This window comes from Theropithecus gelada, chromosome 12 (genome assembly GCF_003255815.1).
Source record: "Theropithecus gelada isolate Dixy chromosome 12, Tgel_1.0, whole genome shotgun sequence".
NCBI lineage: Eukaryota > Metazoa > Chordata > Mammalia > Primates > Cercopithecidae > Theropithecus > Theropithecus gelada.
The window spans coordinates 77,856,562-77,872,248 of NC_037680.1; the positions used below are offsets into that span (position 1 = coordinate 77,856,562).

Consider the following 15,687-nt stretch of genomic DNA (forward strand, 5'->3'; position numbering starts at 1 on the left):
CTGTTTTCCTTCTATCCTTCTAAGTTCATGGCTGAGAACCCTATAACAGAAGACAGATTAATAGGAGAAAAGTGCATAAACATATTTAATATAAGTTGTATGTGACATGGAAGCCTTTATAAGGAAATGAAGACTCCAAGAAGCAGTTACAGTTTGATGTAGGTTTGATAAAGGGTGGACAGTTGTGGAGAATATGGTAGAGCAAAGAGTTTGAAGTAAGTGTAGTCCGCTGGGGGAAGCTTATCAAGGCCTGTTTGTTTAGTTAGATTCCTCTCTGTGTCCCTTCATCTTCAGAGATACAGACGCTCCTTTCCACCAGGTATAGGGAGGGCATCTCTCACCCGAGGGTCTTATGACCTGGCTTCAGGGGAAGGTCAGAAAACCCTTCCTGCACATGCTGCTTTTGCAAATTCCTTCATCTTAAAATATTCAATATATCATTGTGTTAGTCTGTTCTTGCATTGCTATAAAGAAATACCCGAGGCTGGGTAATCTATAAAGAAACGAGTTTTAATTGGCTCATGGTTCCACAGACTGTATAGGAAGCATGATGCTGGCATCTACTTGGCTTCTGGGGAGGCCTCAGGAAACTTACAATTGTGGTGGAAGACAAAGGGGGAGCGAGACATCTCATGTGGCTGGAGCAGGGGAAGCGAGAGAGCAGGGAGGTGCCACATATTTTTAAACAACCAGATATCATGAGAATTCTATCATGCAAACGGCACTATGGGGATGGTGCTAAACTCTTAGAAATTAAACTATTAGAAACCACCCCCAAGATCCAATCACCTCCCACCAGGCCCCGCCTCCAACATTAGGAATTACAATTGGACAGGAGTTTGGGTGAGGACACAAATCCAAACCATGTCAGTCATGGTGCCATATTTTGTGGTAGCATGTCCTGAATCCCATCAATAAATTATTCTGAACTAAAGTTCCGTAGTTTCCATTAGGGTTCACTTTTGGTGTTGTACATCCTAGTGGTTTTACCAAATGAATGCCATGTAGAACCATTACAATATTGTACAGAATAATTTCACTTCCCTAAAAATTCCTTGTGTTGAACCTACTTACCCTTCCTCCCCTGACAACTCCCTGGCAACCACTGTCTCTATAGTTTTTTTCAGAATGTCACAGTTGGAATCATACAGGAGGTGGACTCTCCAGATTGGCTTCTTTCACATAGTAATATTCATTTAAGGCTCTTCCATGCCTTTTCATGGTTTGATAGCTCATTTCTTTTTTTTTTTTTTTTTTTTTTTTTGAGACGGAGTCTCGCTCTGTCGCCCAGGCTGGAGTGCAGTGGCCGGATCTCAGCTCACTTCAAGCTCCGCCTCCCGGGTTCACGCCATTCTCCTGCTTCAGCCTCCCGAGTAGCTGGGACTACAGGCGCCTGCCACCTCGCCTGGCTAGTTTTTTGTATTTTTAGTAGAGACGGGGTTTCACCGTGTTAGCCAGGATGGTCTCGATCTCCTGACCTCGTGATCCACCCGTCTCAGCCTCCCAAAGTGCTGGGATTACAGGCTTGAGCCACTGCGCCCGGCCGATAGCTCATTTCTTTTTGTTGCTGAATAATAATCTATGGTATGGATGTGCCACAGTTTATCCATTCATTTACTGAGGGACATCTTGGTTGCTTCCAACTTTTGGCAGTCATGAATTACAAATAAAGCTGGTATAAACATTCATGTTCAGGTTTTTGCGTGGACATAAGTTTTCAACTAATTTGGGCAAATATCTAGAAACGTGATTGCTGGATCCTGCGGTAAGCATATGCTTTGGCCAGGTGCGGTGGCTCATGCCTGTAATCCCAGCACTTTGGGAGGCTGAGGTGGGATCACCTGAGATCAGGAGTTTAAGACCAGCCTGGCTGATACAGTGAAACCCCATCTCTGCTAAAAAAAAAAAAAAATACAAAAATTAGCTGGGCGTGGTGGCGTGTGCCTGTAATACCAGCTACTCAGGAAACTGAGGCAGGAGAATCGCTTGAACTTGGGAGGCGGAGGTTGCATTGAGCCAAGATGGCGCCACTGCACTCCAGCCTGGGCAATAGAGTGAGACTCTGTCTCAAAAAAAAATAAATAAATAAAAAATGGCCGAGATCCCACCACTGCATTCTAGCCTGGGCAACAAGAGCAAAACTCCATCTCAAAAGAAAAAAAAAAGAAAAGAAAATTCTGGAAAAGCTAGTTCAGTGACATGAATACTGGAATGAGAGCCTAACAAACTCAATTTCTTCCTTTCTAAATCCGTAGTATGGATTCTTGTCTGCAGTAGTTTTTTTGAGAAAGCAGAAGGGGTAGGTATTGGCAATCAACAAGCTGCAGAATATACCGATTGAGGTCAGTAATTGTAAACACCCATGACCGTTTGATCATTTCTATACCAAAAGAAAAAATTAAAATCCCAACTGCTAAAACCTTTGTCTTAGACAACTGTTTGAGCCTCTCCCTACAAGGCCCAGAAAGGAATTAGATACATGTGAATGCAATCTGTTTTCCCTTCCCTTGCGGCGCTCTGGAGGAGGAGTCTAGGACAGTAGTCAAGGCCAGCTGCCAGAGAGTCAAGGAAGGGGGAGCAGCCCCATGGAATCCAGAAACCATACCACCCTGGCCCATGGGTTAGTTGTATACAACCTCCCAAGTTGGCAACAAACAAAGGGCATGCACATTCGGGGGATTTTGGTTTCACTGTCAGTGTTTATCTTTGAAGGGTGTCACATCCAGATGAATGGGAAGGGTGTGTTGCAGTTAAGCTGAGGTTTGGTCTTTCTTGACTTTTTTAGGGACACTTACTTACAGGTCCAAACCTGCTTTCAGCCGGCTGGTGGGCATGGTAGGAGACACAGTAGTCTCAGGACCAGGCTTTCAGGTGGGAGCTGAGATTCGAGAGGGTGGAAACCACTTGAGATTGAATCGAAGCAGACCTGTCCTCATTCTGTGCTGGGCAGGAGCCAGCTCTCCATGTCCCTGCAGCTCCGGCAACACCTCCGATCTTTCAGCTTCCCTGGGACTAAGGACCATGCACATTATTAATTCCGATATAAATAGTCACACAGACACATGTCTCAAGATGAGGGTGAGAAGTTGGTTACAGCAAATGAAGTAATAATGATCTCTGTGCTTCACAATAGGGATTCAACCAACCTGAGGTTTATAATTCACTTATTAACTCTTTTTATTTTTATTTTTTGTTGAGATGGAGTGTCCCTCTGTTACCCATGCTGGAGTGCAATGGTGTCAGTTTGGCTCACTGCAACCTCCCGGGCTCAAGTGAGTCTCGTGCCTTGAGTGGCTGAGACTACAGGCACATGCCACCATGCCCAACTAAATTTTTTGTATTTTTAGTAGAGATGGGGTTTTGCCATGTTGGCAAGGCTGGTCTCAAACTCCTGGCCTCAAGTGATCCGCCCACCTCAATCTCTTCAAGCGCTGAGATTACAGGGGTAAGCCACTGTGCCTGGCCATAATTCACTTATCGGCCTTTTATATTTATATATGACATGACTGGGAGAATCTAGGGTCAGTGCCTTACAAATGGCATAAGTCAAAGCCCTGAGACTCTCACTCCCACCCTGCTCCCCCCATTCTCAGTACTGCCCCTCAGAGGCCTCCAGCAGCTCATCCATTTCTGCTAGACTGGGCCTGGGTACATGCAGGGAGATATGTACAGGGGCTAAGAGCAGAAACTCTCGAGTGAGACACTCCTGAGTTCATGCATTGGCCCTGCCATTTGTCAGCTAATTGACGTTGTATTTAATTGTATCATCTGTATGTAAGCCTAATAATTTGTAGCCATCTTAGAGATGTTGTGAGCTTAAACAACATGATAGTGAATATTTATTTATTTATTTATTTATTTAATGTATTTATTTGTTTTTGAGACAGAGTCTTGCTTTGTCACCCAGGCTGGAGTGCAGTGGCGTGATCTTGGCTCACTGCAGCCTTGACCTCCCACACTCAAGTTATCCTCTCACCTCAGCCTCCTGAGTAGCTTGAGACAACAGATGCATGCCACCATACCTGACTAGTTTTTAAAATTTTTCTGCAGAGACAGTGTCTCCCTATGTTGCCCAGGCTGGCCTCAATCTGTTGGGCTCAGGCGATCCTCCTGCCTTGGTCTTCCAGAGTCCTGGGATTACTGGTGTGAGCTACTGCACCCACAGCCTATTTACTGAGAACTGTGGAAGGCCCAGGCACTATTCTAAGAGCTCCAGCTGTTTTATCTCCCACATTTTTGCTCAGGTAGGAGTTCCAAAGCTGGAGCTTGAAGACTCATATTTTTAGAAATTTTGCAGTGAATTCTGAGGTGGGTCAGATTGAGATTCATGGCTATGCATTCATGTTTAGGCGGTGACTAACTACTCAGGGTTTTAGAGACAAACAGACCTCATTCTGTCACTCACTGACTGAGCGGGGCCAAGTCTTTCAACCTCTCTAAGCCTCAGTGTCCTCATCTATAAAATGGGACCAATCATAGCATCCACTTCTGAGAACTGTTCAGAAGTGGAATGGAAATGAGCCAGTTTAGGTGGCTGTGTCTGGCATACACCAATGGTTTGATAAGTATTAGCTTGTGCCTTTATTGGGCCAACTCCTTTTTGTTAGGTGACTGAGAAACCAAGGACCTTCTGATCTTTATTCATCGTTCACTATTAGTTTAAATTTGTTGCTCTTCCATCCACATGATTCATTCCAAATCCTAAGTGTTGCAGAAAGGGAGTTAGTGTGTCATAGAAAAATCTCTGTTTTGGCCCAGCAGGACTGAGTTTGACTCCATGTAACTGTTTGAGCCTTAGTTTCTTCATCCATAACATGGGAGAACAATACCCTGAATTGCTGCAAGAATTAGAGATAGTTCATGTCAAGGTGTAACATATAGGTAATATGTTATTGCTGGTGTTCTGGTTATAAAATGTACAAGATGTGCAAGCAAAAGGGCAGAAAACCCTTTTTAAAAATTCATGGCTGGGTGTGGTGGCTCACACCTGTAATCCCAGAACTTTGGGAGGCCGAGGTGGGTGGATCACCTGAGGTTGTGAGTTTGAGACCAGCCTGACCAACATGGAGAAACCCTGTCTCTACTAAAAATACAAAATTAGCTAGGCATGGTGGTGCATGCCTGTAATCCCAGCTACCCAGGAGGCTGAGGCAGGAGAATCACTTGAACCCGGGAGGCGGAGGTTGCTGTGAGCCGAGATGGCGCCATTGCACTCCAGCCTGGGCAACAAGAGCGAAAATCCATCCCAAAAAAAAGAAAAAAAAAATTCACATGGGAAACAGAGGCGGATGGCAGAGAACAGGGGAGTGGCTGGGCACGGTGGCTCATGCCTGTAATCCTAGCACTTTGGGAGGCCAAGGTGGGTGAATTCCTTGAGGTCAGGAGTTCGAGACCAGTCTGACCAATATAGTGAAAACCCGTCTCTACTGAAAATACAAAAATTAGCCAGGCGTGGTGGTGGGTGCCTGTAGTCCCAGCTACTTGGGAGGCTGAGAGGCAGGAGAATCACTTCAACCCAGGAGGTGGAGGTTGCAGTGAGCCAAGACCGCACCACCGTACTGTTACATGGACAACAGACTGAGACTCCATCTCAAAAAAAAAAAAAAAAAAAAAAAAAAGAGAACAAGGGAGGGTCTGGGGTTCAGAGCTTTGGGGAACAGACCTCAGTAGCACCAACACTCCAGGATCAATGCTACAAAGACACGGGTTACAACTAAACTGGAGAACATGGCCAAAGAAGGGAACTGAAGTGTCCTGGCTCAGCCCTGTTTAGGGCTGTTTAGCCCTGTTTAGGGCTGAGCCAAGTAGGGCTGAGTCAGAACACTTCCTCCTTTTTTTGTGAACGGTCTACCTACATTTCAGCTACAGGGGTGGCTTCACCCAGTCCGTAGGGAGGGAGGAGAGGGCTGGTCTGTGACTTCAGTGCTGAGGTTTGGATCAAGGCAGAGGGAAACTTCCTCTTCCCAGACCCTTTGCAAGGAAGAATGGCATATTACTTGTCACCGACAGGGGTTATGATTACTAAATGGAGTCAGTATAAATGCTTTCCAATAAAGCACGTCCAGCGCTCGGGGTTTTAGTGTTGCATGTCCATGAAATGTCTGCCACCTCCCTCTTCTGAATGGTTGGAAACTGGGCATCTGTTCCTTTAAATAGGAAACATTTCTTGTTCGGGTGAGTCATCTCTGTTCTGCTTTAGGAGTAAAATTTACCCTGCAGTTCATTCTGCTGTGAAGTTTTCTCTTTCTCTCGGAGACCAGGTTCTGCCCTTCTGCTGGAGGGAAGTGTTTTCACAGGTTCTCCTCCTTTTATCTCTTGTGTTTTTTTTTCAAGCCTCCTGAATTTGCTAGTCAACTCAACAGGAAGTGAGGCGGTGGAGGGAGGCAGAAGAGCCAGGGTGGTTATTGAAAGTAAAAGAAACTTCTTCCTGGGAGCCTGTCCCACCCCCTTCCCCACTGAGCACGTGGAGTTAGGCAGGTTAGGGGGCTCAGAGACTGCGATGGTGCCAGGAAAGGGTGGAGCGGGTGAGTGCCTGTTGCCGAGGTGGCCTCTTCAACAGGAAACCACATATTTTTGTTTCTTGACTTGCTCTAGAAACAGGGCTGTGGGGGCGGGGAAGAAGCTTGGATCTGCCCTGCTGAGGACACCTCTGGGTGCTGCCTGGCTAGGTCTCCTGTGGGGTTTCTCTCTGAGCCGTTGCCTCTGATCTTGCTACTTTTTCAGTCTGAGCAGTCTCCATTTCCTCTGCTGCCTTTTTGTCCTCCCAGCTTCCCTACTGCCTGGAATACAGATACACGGTCTCCCTCCTGTGAACCCGTTTGGAGAGTCCAGAAAACTTTATCAATCCACTTTTTTTTCTTTTTCATTTGGCTCTGGGGCCGAGGGTTAAGTTCTTTATTCTGTCGAATCACGATGCCCTGAGGTGCACAGCCCGCTTACCCCTCTTCCGTGTCTTAAGGGTTTCCTTTTATGTCTCCACCCCCACCCCTGCCCTCCTGCCCTCTCTCTTGCTCCCCAAAGATAATTCTCTAATGTTTTGATGTGGATTCGTGAATTTATCTGTATCTTTGCAAAATGTATTTTTCTTTTGTATATGTACACTGTTTTTTAACTATGCGATCTCAGGCAAGTAAGTAATTCCTCTGTACCTCTGTTATCTCATTGTTAAATGGGATTAATAATGCCTCGAGAGGTGACTGTGAGGCTTGAAGGAGATAATACGCATACATCACTTACTACATGAGTTAGCAATTATTATTGCATATTAATACTATTGGCATTTTATTTTACTCATTCTGTTTCTATTTCTTTTTTATTTATTTATTTTTTGAGACAAGATCTTGCTTTGTCACCCAAGGCTGGAGTGCAGTGGTGCAATCACGGCTCACTGCAGCCTCGACATCCTGGGATCAAGCAATGTTGCCATCTCAGCCTTCAGATTAACTGGGACCACAGTCGTGTGCTACCACACCTGGCTAATTCAAAAATTTTTCTTCATAGAGATGGTGTCTCACTATGTTGCCCAGGCTGGTCTCAAACTCCTACGCTCAAGGGATCCTCCCGCCTTGGCCTCCCAAAGTGCTAGGATTACAGGCATGAGCCACTGTGGCCATCCAGGCATTGATGTTATCAGGACACCTTGACCTAGCCCTCTCTGGTGAAGAGTCCTTTTCAGATACTTCATTCAGTCTTCTCAGCTATGAGTCCCTGCCCTCTGAAAGCTTATATTCTATTTGGGGAAAGACAAAAGGCAGTTTCAAAGAAGAGAGGTGCTTGATTTTCTTTTCCTACTTTTAACATCAGAAAACATTTCGTCTAACTCTCAGTATGAAGGCAATCTTTTGTTTACTGATCTATCCCTAGAGCCCAACATGGTGAGGGCCCCAGGATTTGCCTCTTTGATAAGATGGTAAACCCATCTTGTGGCTGACTTCGTGGTGTCCCCAGCTACACTCATATACAAGGATCACCTTTGGTAAGATAGGTTTACCATCTTACCAAAGAGATTTGCATTTTAGAGGTTTTTCTTTTTAGATTTTTTTCATTTTAGAATTTTTTTATTTCAGAGTTTTTTTCTTTTTAGAGGTTTTTCATTTTAGAGTTTTTTCTTTTTTAGAGTTGTTTTTTTTTTTTTTTTTTTTTTTTTTTAGAGTTTTTTAGGCGGCTGAGAGTGGAATCTGGTGACTTGGGGCCACAGAGATGCTCCTTGGCTAAACCAGGGGCTTTAGCTCTGAACGTTCACAGTCACCCTGAGAACCAAGATGAGGGCTCTGCGATGTCCAATCTCAAGACTTCTCCGAGGTGCTCCATCAAGATTCATTGAATGAAAAAATTAAAGTCTTAATGATGAACCCAGAAAAATCTTTAAATCCTAAATATGAAATGAAAGTGTTCTTAGTTACAATCCAGTCCAACGTCCTCGTTTTGGAATGTGGAAATGAGGCCCCAAAGGTAAAATGGCCCATCATAGCCAGGGGCCAGTGCTCAGGTGGCCAGATGCCCCGCCCCACCCTGCAGGCAGTCTCCTGGACCATCAGGCCTTTTTCCTCCAGCTTTAGAAGCTTTAGAAGGTGCTCTGTTCACTCAGGGGCAAGTGGTAAGCGTTCCTTCCCCTCTAGTGTTTGCGACTTAGGAGTTTCGAAACAGGAAGTACAGCTGGCTGTGCCCTTCATCCTTCATTAGACGTTTGCTCTTGTCTTAGATGCTCAGATGGCAGTGGAGAGGCCTGTGACAAAGGTGTTACCATCGTGAGAGTAAGGTAAGGATTTGCCCCTTTGTTAAGGTCAGAGGGGCCTTTTGGGAGGAAGGCCTTTGATTCTGGAGTTTTTTAGGCTGCTGAGAGTGAGGTTGGGTGGCCCTGGGGCTATGGAGGTGATCCTCGTATGTGAGTGTGGATGGGAAACCATGAAGTTAGTGGAAGAGGTAGCAGTCCCTCTGAGAGCCTTGCCGAGGGCCGTGCAGTTTCTAGATCTTGAGGCCAGTCTGGCTTAGACTGATTAAGTGCTAGGAGTTTCTGAAATGCTGCCATTTACCTCCTTGTATAAAGGCTTCATCCTGATCCCAGCTAAATTTGTGAAACAAAGAGTAGAAGCCAAAATTTAAATCTCAACTAACTTTGCTGCTACAGCTATCCTCCCACCAACACACATACCCACCAACATACACATTTGCCAACATAAACGCACACACACACACATACACATACACACACCCATGTGGTCCTACTAATTCAATTATTTATGTTTTAAAGAAATTTAAAAAGGCTGGGCGCAGTGGCTCACACCTGTAATCCCAGCACTTTGGGAGGCCGAGGCGGGTGAATCACCTGAGGTCAGGAGTTTGAGACTAGCCTGACCAACATGGAGAAACCCTGTCTCTACTAAAAATACAAAATTAGCCGGATATGGTGGCGCAGGCCTGTAATCCCAGCTACTCGGGAGGCTGAGGCAGGAGAATTGCTTGAACCTGGGAGACAGAAGTTGTGGTGAGCCGAGATTGTGCCATTGCACTCCAGCCTGGGCAACAAAAGCAAAACTCCGTCTCAAAAAAAAAAAAAAAAAGGGAAAAGAAAGAGAAATTAAAAAGATACAGAACAGTTCAAAAAACAATATAATGGGAAGACTAGATGAACAAAATCGGAGACCTGTACTTGTGGGGTTAAGCATTTACGGGTGAAGTTGCAAGTTTCATTCTGTTTGACAATGATGGGATTATGTGTTTTGTTGAGGTTCGGACACCTTTGCTGGATTGTTAGAACGCCGTGGCTGCAGTGCCCTGTTATGGACACCATGTGCATGCAGAATGGATGTCTGTCAGGTTCGGGGGCAGCCCACAGTGTGAGGCAGGCAGCCTGGACCCGAAGGAGTGGCAATACTACCTCCTGGTTAGGGGTTTGGGCCTGAGAGCGAGTGGCTTTCAGGTTCTCTCAAGCTTCGGATGAGATGCAGTTTCTGTTTCCGACGGTGAATGCATGTTTTGCTTTTTCCCCACCTGTGGGGTAGTTATCACTGCAAGAGCTAGGACGCTGCTAGAATATTACTGGAGTGATTGTGATGAGATGGAATTATTTGCAGTTTAATTGTGGCATGTAATACAGTGGTAGAATGGGACTCTGGAATGAGATACTGGGGCCTAGATTCTAGCACTTCCTTTGTGAGGCTCTGACCCCCTCTCTCCTATAGTGGATTTGTTAAGAACTTCTGTTTTTGTGGTTTTGTTGTTATATATATTTTTGAAATGTTATTCTCCAAAAATGTTATGATTTTATGTTTTTCTTCATGAGATTCTTTCACCGCCTTCCAGCTGCAAGTAGAATGGCGTCTAAATCTTTGCGATCTGTCATTGAAGCCCTTGAGTGAGATACTTAAATCTGGCTGTGGCTCTCTCTCTTACTAGCTTATTTCCGAGCTGTGATTTTTCACAACAGAAAAATGGGGACAATAATGGTAGTTTCTTCAGAGGCTTTTAGTGAAATGAGGTTAAAAAATATTTTTATGTTTATGTGGATATATAGGTTATAAACATTTATATATCCTTTATTTATATGATTATTATAAATACATATTTATATTTAAATATTTTGGGGCATAAATATATAAAATAGTTATACTTATGTAATACAAATAGACTTATAATATACATTTACTATTTAGCAGAGATTATATAAAATATATGTATTACATGGCAAAATATTCAAATTTACATAAGTCATAAATACATGTGGAAAAAAATTGGTCACACAAAATGTGACCAAAGAATTACTTCCAAATGGCAAGTTTTTAAGTAATTTTTATTTTCTTTTTACACTTCTTTGTACTTTCTCTATGAAACAAGTGTTACTTTTACTATTTTTAGGAACCAAAAAGACAAGTACATTATTTTAAAAATACTAGCTTAACAAAGCTGCTAGCCCATAAGCTAGTGCAGAACATCTAGGTCCCATAAAACAAGAACCGCCATGTGATGTCTCTCCCCGTGCAGTGCTGGATGGCCCGTTGTTAATGGTGTCGTAAATCCTTTGCCAGTGACTGTTTTCTAGGTACCGTGACTAGAGGGATGTGTAACTTAAGCAAAAAGCAAAAAACAGAAAAGGCTGACTATCATCCGACAGTGTATCCTGGAATACCTGGGCCAGGGAAGAAGCCATGTTAGCACTTTCCCTTCTAAATATCAGTTATGATTGGATGGGGAAACCACTTAAAAAGCATTGCCACGTTGTTGGAGAGGTAATGAAATGAGTGAGATGAGGTGGCTATGGAGGACGGAGCTATGCGCCAATCTTATTATATCCAAATTCATGTCATCTCAGCCTTGGATTGTATTGATTTTTATTATATACTGTCAGAAAATGCTATTGAATATGTAACAAGAGACTCAAAAAGGTTTATTCCTTTTGACCCAATAATACTACTTTTAGGAAATTATTCTAAGAAAATAATTAGAGGTATACTTAAAGATTTGCATTTCGAGGTCATCCTAAATATAATCAGAAACTGGCTATGTAAATTGTCACCCATCTCTAAGATTAAATGCTTTACAGATATTAAAACCCATGCTGTAGAAGAAAAACTAAAGACATCAGGAAAGTACTTACAATATGAGATGTACCTATCAATGGAAAAATCCACTTATACTACAGAAATATGATGTGTTCAAATATAAGGAAAAATGTGTATGCATAAAATATTTGGTAGGAAAGAGTAAAATATTATTGGGCATTTATCTTTGGATGGTGGAATTATACATAATTTTAATTTTCCTTTTTATCTTTTCTGTATTTTCTAAAATGACTACACTAAGTATTTTTATCCTCAGAAAAAAATAATTGAGGGACGGGGGAAAGGAAGTCCTGCTTTCATTTGATTCTTTGACTGGTTTTATTCTGTAAGATGAGATTTCAATACAGGTTAGAATGCATTAAAAATTTTAAAGACAGTTGAACTAAGGGCATTAAACAGGGTTAGATCTAGTTTAGATCTCTTCCAGCATATAAATAAGAATGGATCTTTAAAGATTTTAACTAGGTATATTTTTGGAATAAGTAATACATGTACATGGTAAAAATTCAAACAGTACAAACTATGCAGCGAGGTATGGGAAGTAAAGCAACTCTCACTGTCACCTCCACCCATCGGCCTTCCCACACCGCACAGCCACGTCTGTGTGTAATTCTGCTTTTCTTTAACATTACTGAAGGAACTTCCTGTGTGTTTTTTGTTAGAGCTCTTCTGTGAATACACAAAATATGTACTTATCAATACATTATGTAGATCACACATGCTCAACCACACTGATCTTCCTATTCTCTCTAGTAGCCAAATAGAGTTCCCTGGAATATGATTAATAGCTTACCTAAATCTTCTAATACTGATAAACAGTTGTTTCTGCTCTTTTGTTATTTCAAGGAATGCTACCATGAATCGCCTTGTATATGGTTTTGAGTATACTTATGTCTAAGTGAATGTAGGAAGAACTCTTGGAAGTTAAATTGTGGGCCAAAGTTGGTGTGAATTTTATATTTTGACGGAGATGGCTAAATGACCCACCTGTTTTTTTGTTTTGTTTTGGTTTTGCTTTTGCTCTTTTTTTTTTAAGAGTTGGGGTCTTGCTACCTGGGGTCTTGCCCAGGGTAGACCTGAACTCCTGGGCCACGTTGGTTTATTTTACTGCATTCCCAGTGCCTAGAGCAACAATTGACATGTACCAGCAGTATCTATGGGAAATTCTGACACCTTGAGGAAGTGCCAGCGTCACAGCCGGGCTTGATCTAAGCTCTTAACCACGGCACTGCTGCCCTCCCCCACAGTGACTGTCGCCCTTGTTAGGAGAGCCATGCCTCAGTCTTGTTCCTATGAAGAATGGAGCACAAACACCACTCTGAGGGTTTTTTTTTTTTTTTTTTTGCTATGGACAGGGGCCGTCAGAGCAGGGAAGGTGGTGGAGCCTGGGGCTCAAGGGAAAACCCCTGATGTCAGGTCGCTGGCATGATAATTATCTGGAGTGTGCTGAAACACGGCCCTCTCCTTTAGAAACATTGTGTGAAAATACCACATAACCTGACTTAGAGACTGTGTAGGTTGAAAGGGCTGTCAGGGGTGACTGGTTCAGTTTCCAGTCTTGAGTTCCTGACCAGCTGTAGGCACTGGTCCTTGGGCCCTTCGGGGACCTTGCTGCCCCATGTCCTTCTTCCACTGTTGTTTCAATCAGACCCCATCACTTCCGCCCTCCAGTACTGAAATGCCTCCTCCTAATAGGTCCCAGTAGGTCCCCTCCCCTGCCTCCAAGTCTTCCAGTCTATCCTTTGCACTTTAAGTGTTAATCCCAACTGGGTGACATCATTCCCATTTTCACAGTCCTTTCTTAGTTCCTCATCACCTCCAGGACAAAGCCTAAACCCCTTGCCCCATGGTAATGAGGCCCCTTTGTGACATGATACCTGGCTAGAGCTTCATCCCTTTGTCCCATCACTCTCCATCCCAGACCCTTTGTAGTTACTTTATTGAGCTCCTAGTGCCTGCCTGAATGGACTTGAAAGTTCCTACCTCCATCTTTTACATTAATTGTTTCCTGTAAGAATTGTGCTTTCTCACATTCTCCCCAGAATCCCTTCCCCATAGGAAGCTCTTCTCCCAGGCTGAGTTAAGGCTTCTTCCTCTACATCCCTACCACACTCTGGTCACAACCCTCTAACCATTGGCTTTTTTTTTTTTTTTTTTTTTTTTTTTGTGAGACGGAGTCTTGCTCTGTCACCCAGGCTGGAGTGCGGTGGTGCGATCTCCGCTCACTGCAATCTCTACCTCCCGGGTTCAAGCGATTCTCCTACCCCAGCCTCCCGAGTAGCTGGGATTATAGGCATGCGCCACCATACCTGGCTAATTTTGTATTTTTTTAGTAGAGATAAGTTTTCTCCATGTTGGTCAGGCTGGTCTCTAACTCCCAATCTCAGATGATCCACCCACCTTGGCCTCCCAAAGTGTTGCGATTACAGGCATGAGCCACCGTGCCCAGCCCATGGGCTTGTTTGTGTATCTACCTTCCTAAACAGTAAGAGGGAACTTGTCTGCTGTTCTTTTTCTCTCTCCTGTGCTCACAGCACAATGACCAGTATCTAGTAGATGCAGTAGCCTTTGATGAACAAGCCAGCAAATGGTACTTTTCTTCCTTATCTGAATATACCATTATATTTTGACTTAGATTATATTCTGCTGCCTTTTGAAGAGATGGACTTCAACAGAAATCTTTATGATATTGGGGAACAACTGGACAGTGAAGAGCTGGCCTCCCTCAAGTTCCTGAGCCTGGACTGCATTCCACAAAGGAAGCAAGAACCCATCAAGGATGCCTTGATGTTATTCCAGAGACTCCAGGAAAAGAGAATGTTGGAGGAAAACAATCTGTCCTTCCTGAAGGAGCTGCTCTTCCGAATTAATAGACTGGATTTGCTCACTACTTACCTAAACACTAGAAAGGAGGAGATGGAAAGGGAACTTCAGGCACCAGGCAGGGCTCAGATTTCTGCCTACAGGTGGGTAGAAACTCCTAGCGTGGGGACTGGGAGGTGTGGGTTGAATAGACAACTTCTGTGGGCAGGGCTGATTGGGGCTTGTCTCTGTGGTGCCCTGCCTATGGAGCCTGGGAGCCCAGCTATGCTACAATTCTAAGCTTCTACAGACAGACAGTGGTGCCTTGGGTGGTCCTGCTAAAGGCTGTAAAACTTAGCTTCTCCCCACCCTAGAGAGAGTGGGTAAACAAAGGCGTGAGAGAGAAACCACATTCAGTATCGCTTGGGAGGCTTTGGGAAGATGTCCCACTGGAGCTAGATTAAGAAATTTAGGGGCCTTATGTATAATTCTGTAAAAATGCTAAGACCATAAAATACAAATTTATTTTTCAAAGTGAAATATTACTTAGAGGTATGCTGAAGTTATAATAGAGTTCTTCTAAATGTTCTCATTTTTTTCCTCTCTTATCTTGGTGCCTCTTGATATCCAGATTGTGTGCTTACTTTGTCCATACATTGAGTAAAGCATCACGGCTTCCCACCTTGAAATCCCCCTCCCATCTGCTTGTGGATGGCTATGGAAATTTTCAATGAGATTTAAGGGTTTTTTGCCACACTTAAAGACTCGAATGACAAAGTTCATTACAGAGCTGTAAGCCGCTGGCCTGGCACATACAGCTAGGCAGTCCCCACCGAGGCTGTCCAGCTCCTGTGAGCCTGGCTGTATGACAATTCTAAGCTTTGTAGGACGACAGTGGCACCTTGGGTCATCTTGCCAAAGGCTGTACAACTCAGCTTCTCCCCACCCTAGGGAGAGTGGGTAACCAAAGGTGTGAGAGAGAAACCCCATTCAGTTACAACTTCATGATGCTGTGACAATGTGTTAAAACCAGAAACACATTGTCACCTACTCTCTTTCAACATCTCCTATTATCGGACACTACTTAAAGCAATTTTAGCTTTGCTTTCAGGAAGCTTCTACTGAAGCCTTCGCTCTCGGCCCATTTCATTTTCTCTGTTTGCTTGTCGATAACTATGGCATGTGAGATGGAAAGGGTTCACAGCCAGGGCTGACAGCTGCTGCCTTCTGATGGCCCAGCCCATGAACGCCCTGGTCTTTCTATTCTCAGAGACTGTTTTTTGTTTTGAGGCTTGACTACTTTTTGTTTTGTTTTGTTTTTGAGACG

General features: G+C 43.8%; 1 protein-coding gene across 2 annotated transcripts in view; it reads left to right on the plus strand.

The window, feature by feature from the left end:
* CASP8 (caspase 8) overlaps positions 1-15,687 on the plus strand; it is a 59,321-nt gene that overhangs the window by 26,899 nt on the left and 16,735 nt on the right. The window contains exons 1-2 of one of the 2 annotated variants that reach the window (XM_025404845.1): positions 6,178-6,524; positions 14,194-14,524. In XM_025404845.1, the coding sequence (XP_025260630.1) occupies positions 6,500-6,524; positions 14,194-14,524 (356 nt within the window). In that variant the 5' untranslated portion in view covers positions 6,178-6,499. Of the gene's footprint in view, positions 1-6,177; positions 6,525-14,193; positions 14,525-15,687 lie in introns of those variants that run through there. The other variant, XM_025404846.1, reaches the window with a different exon arrangement.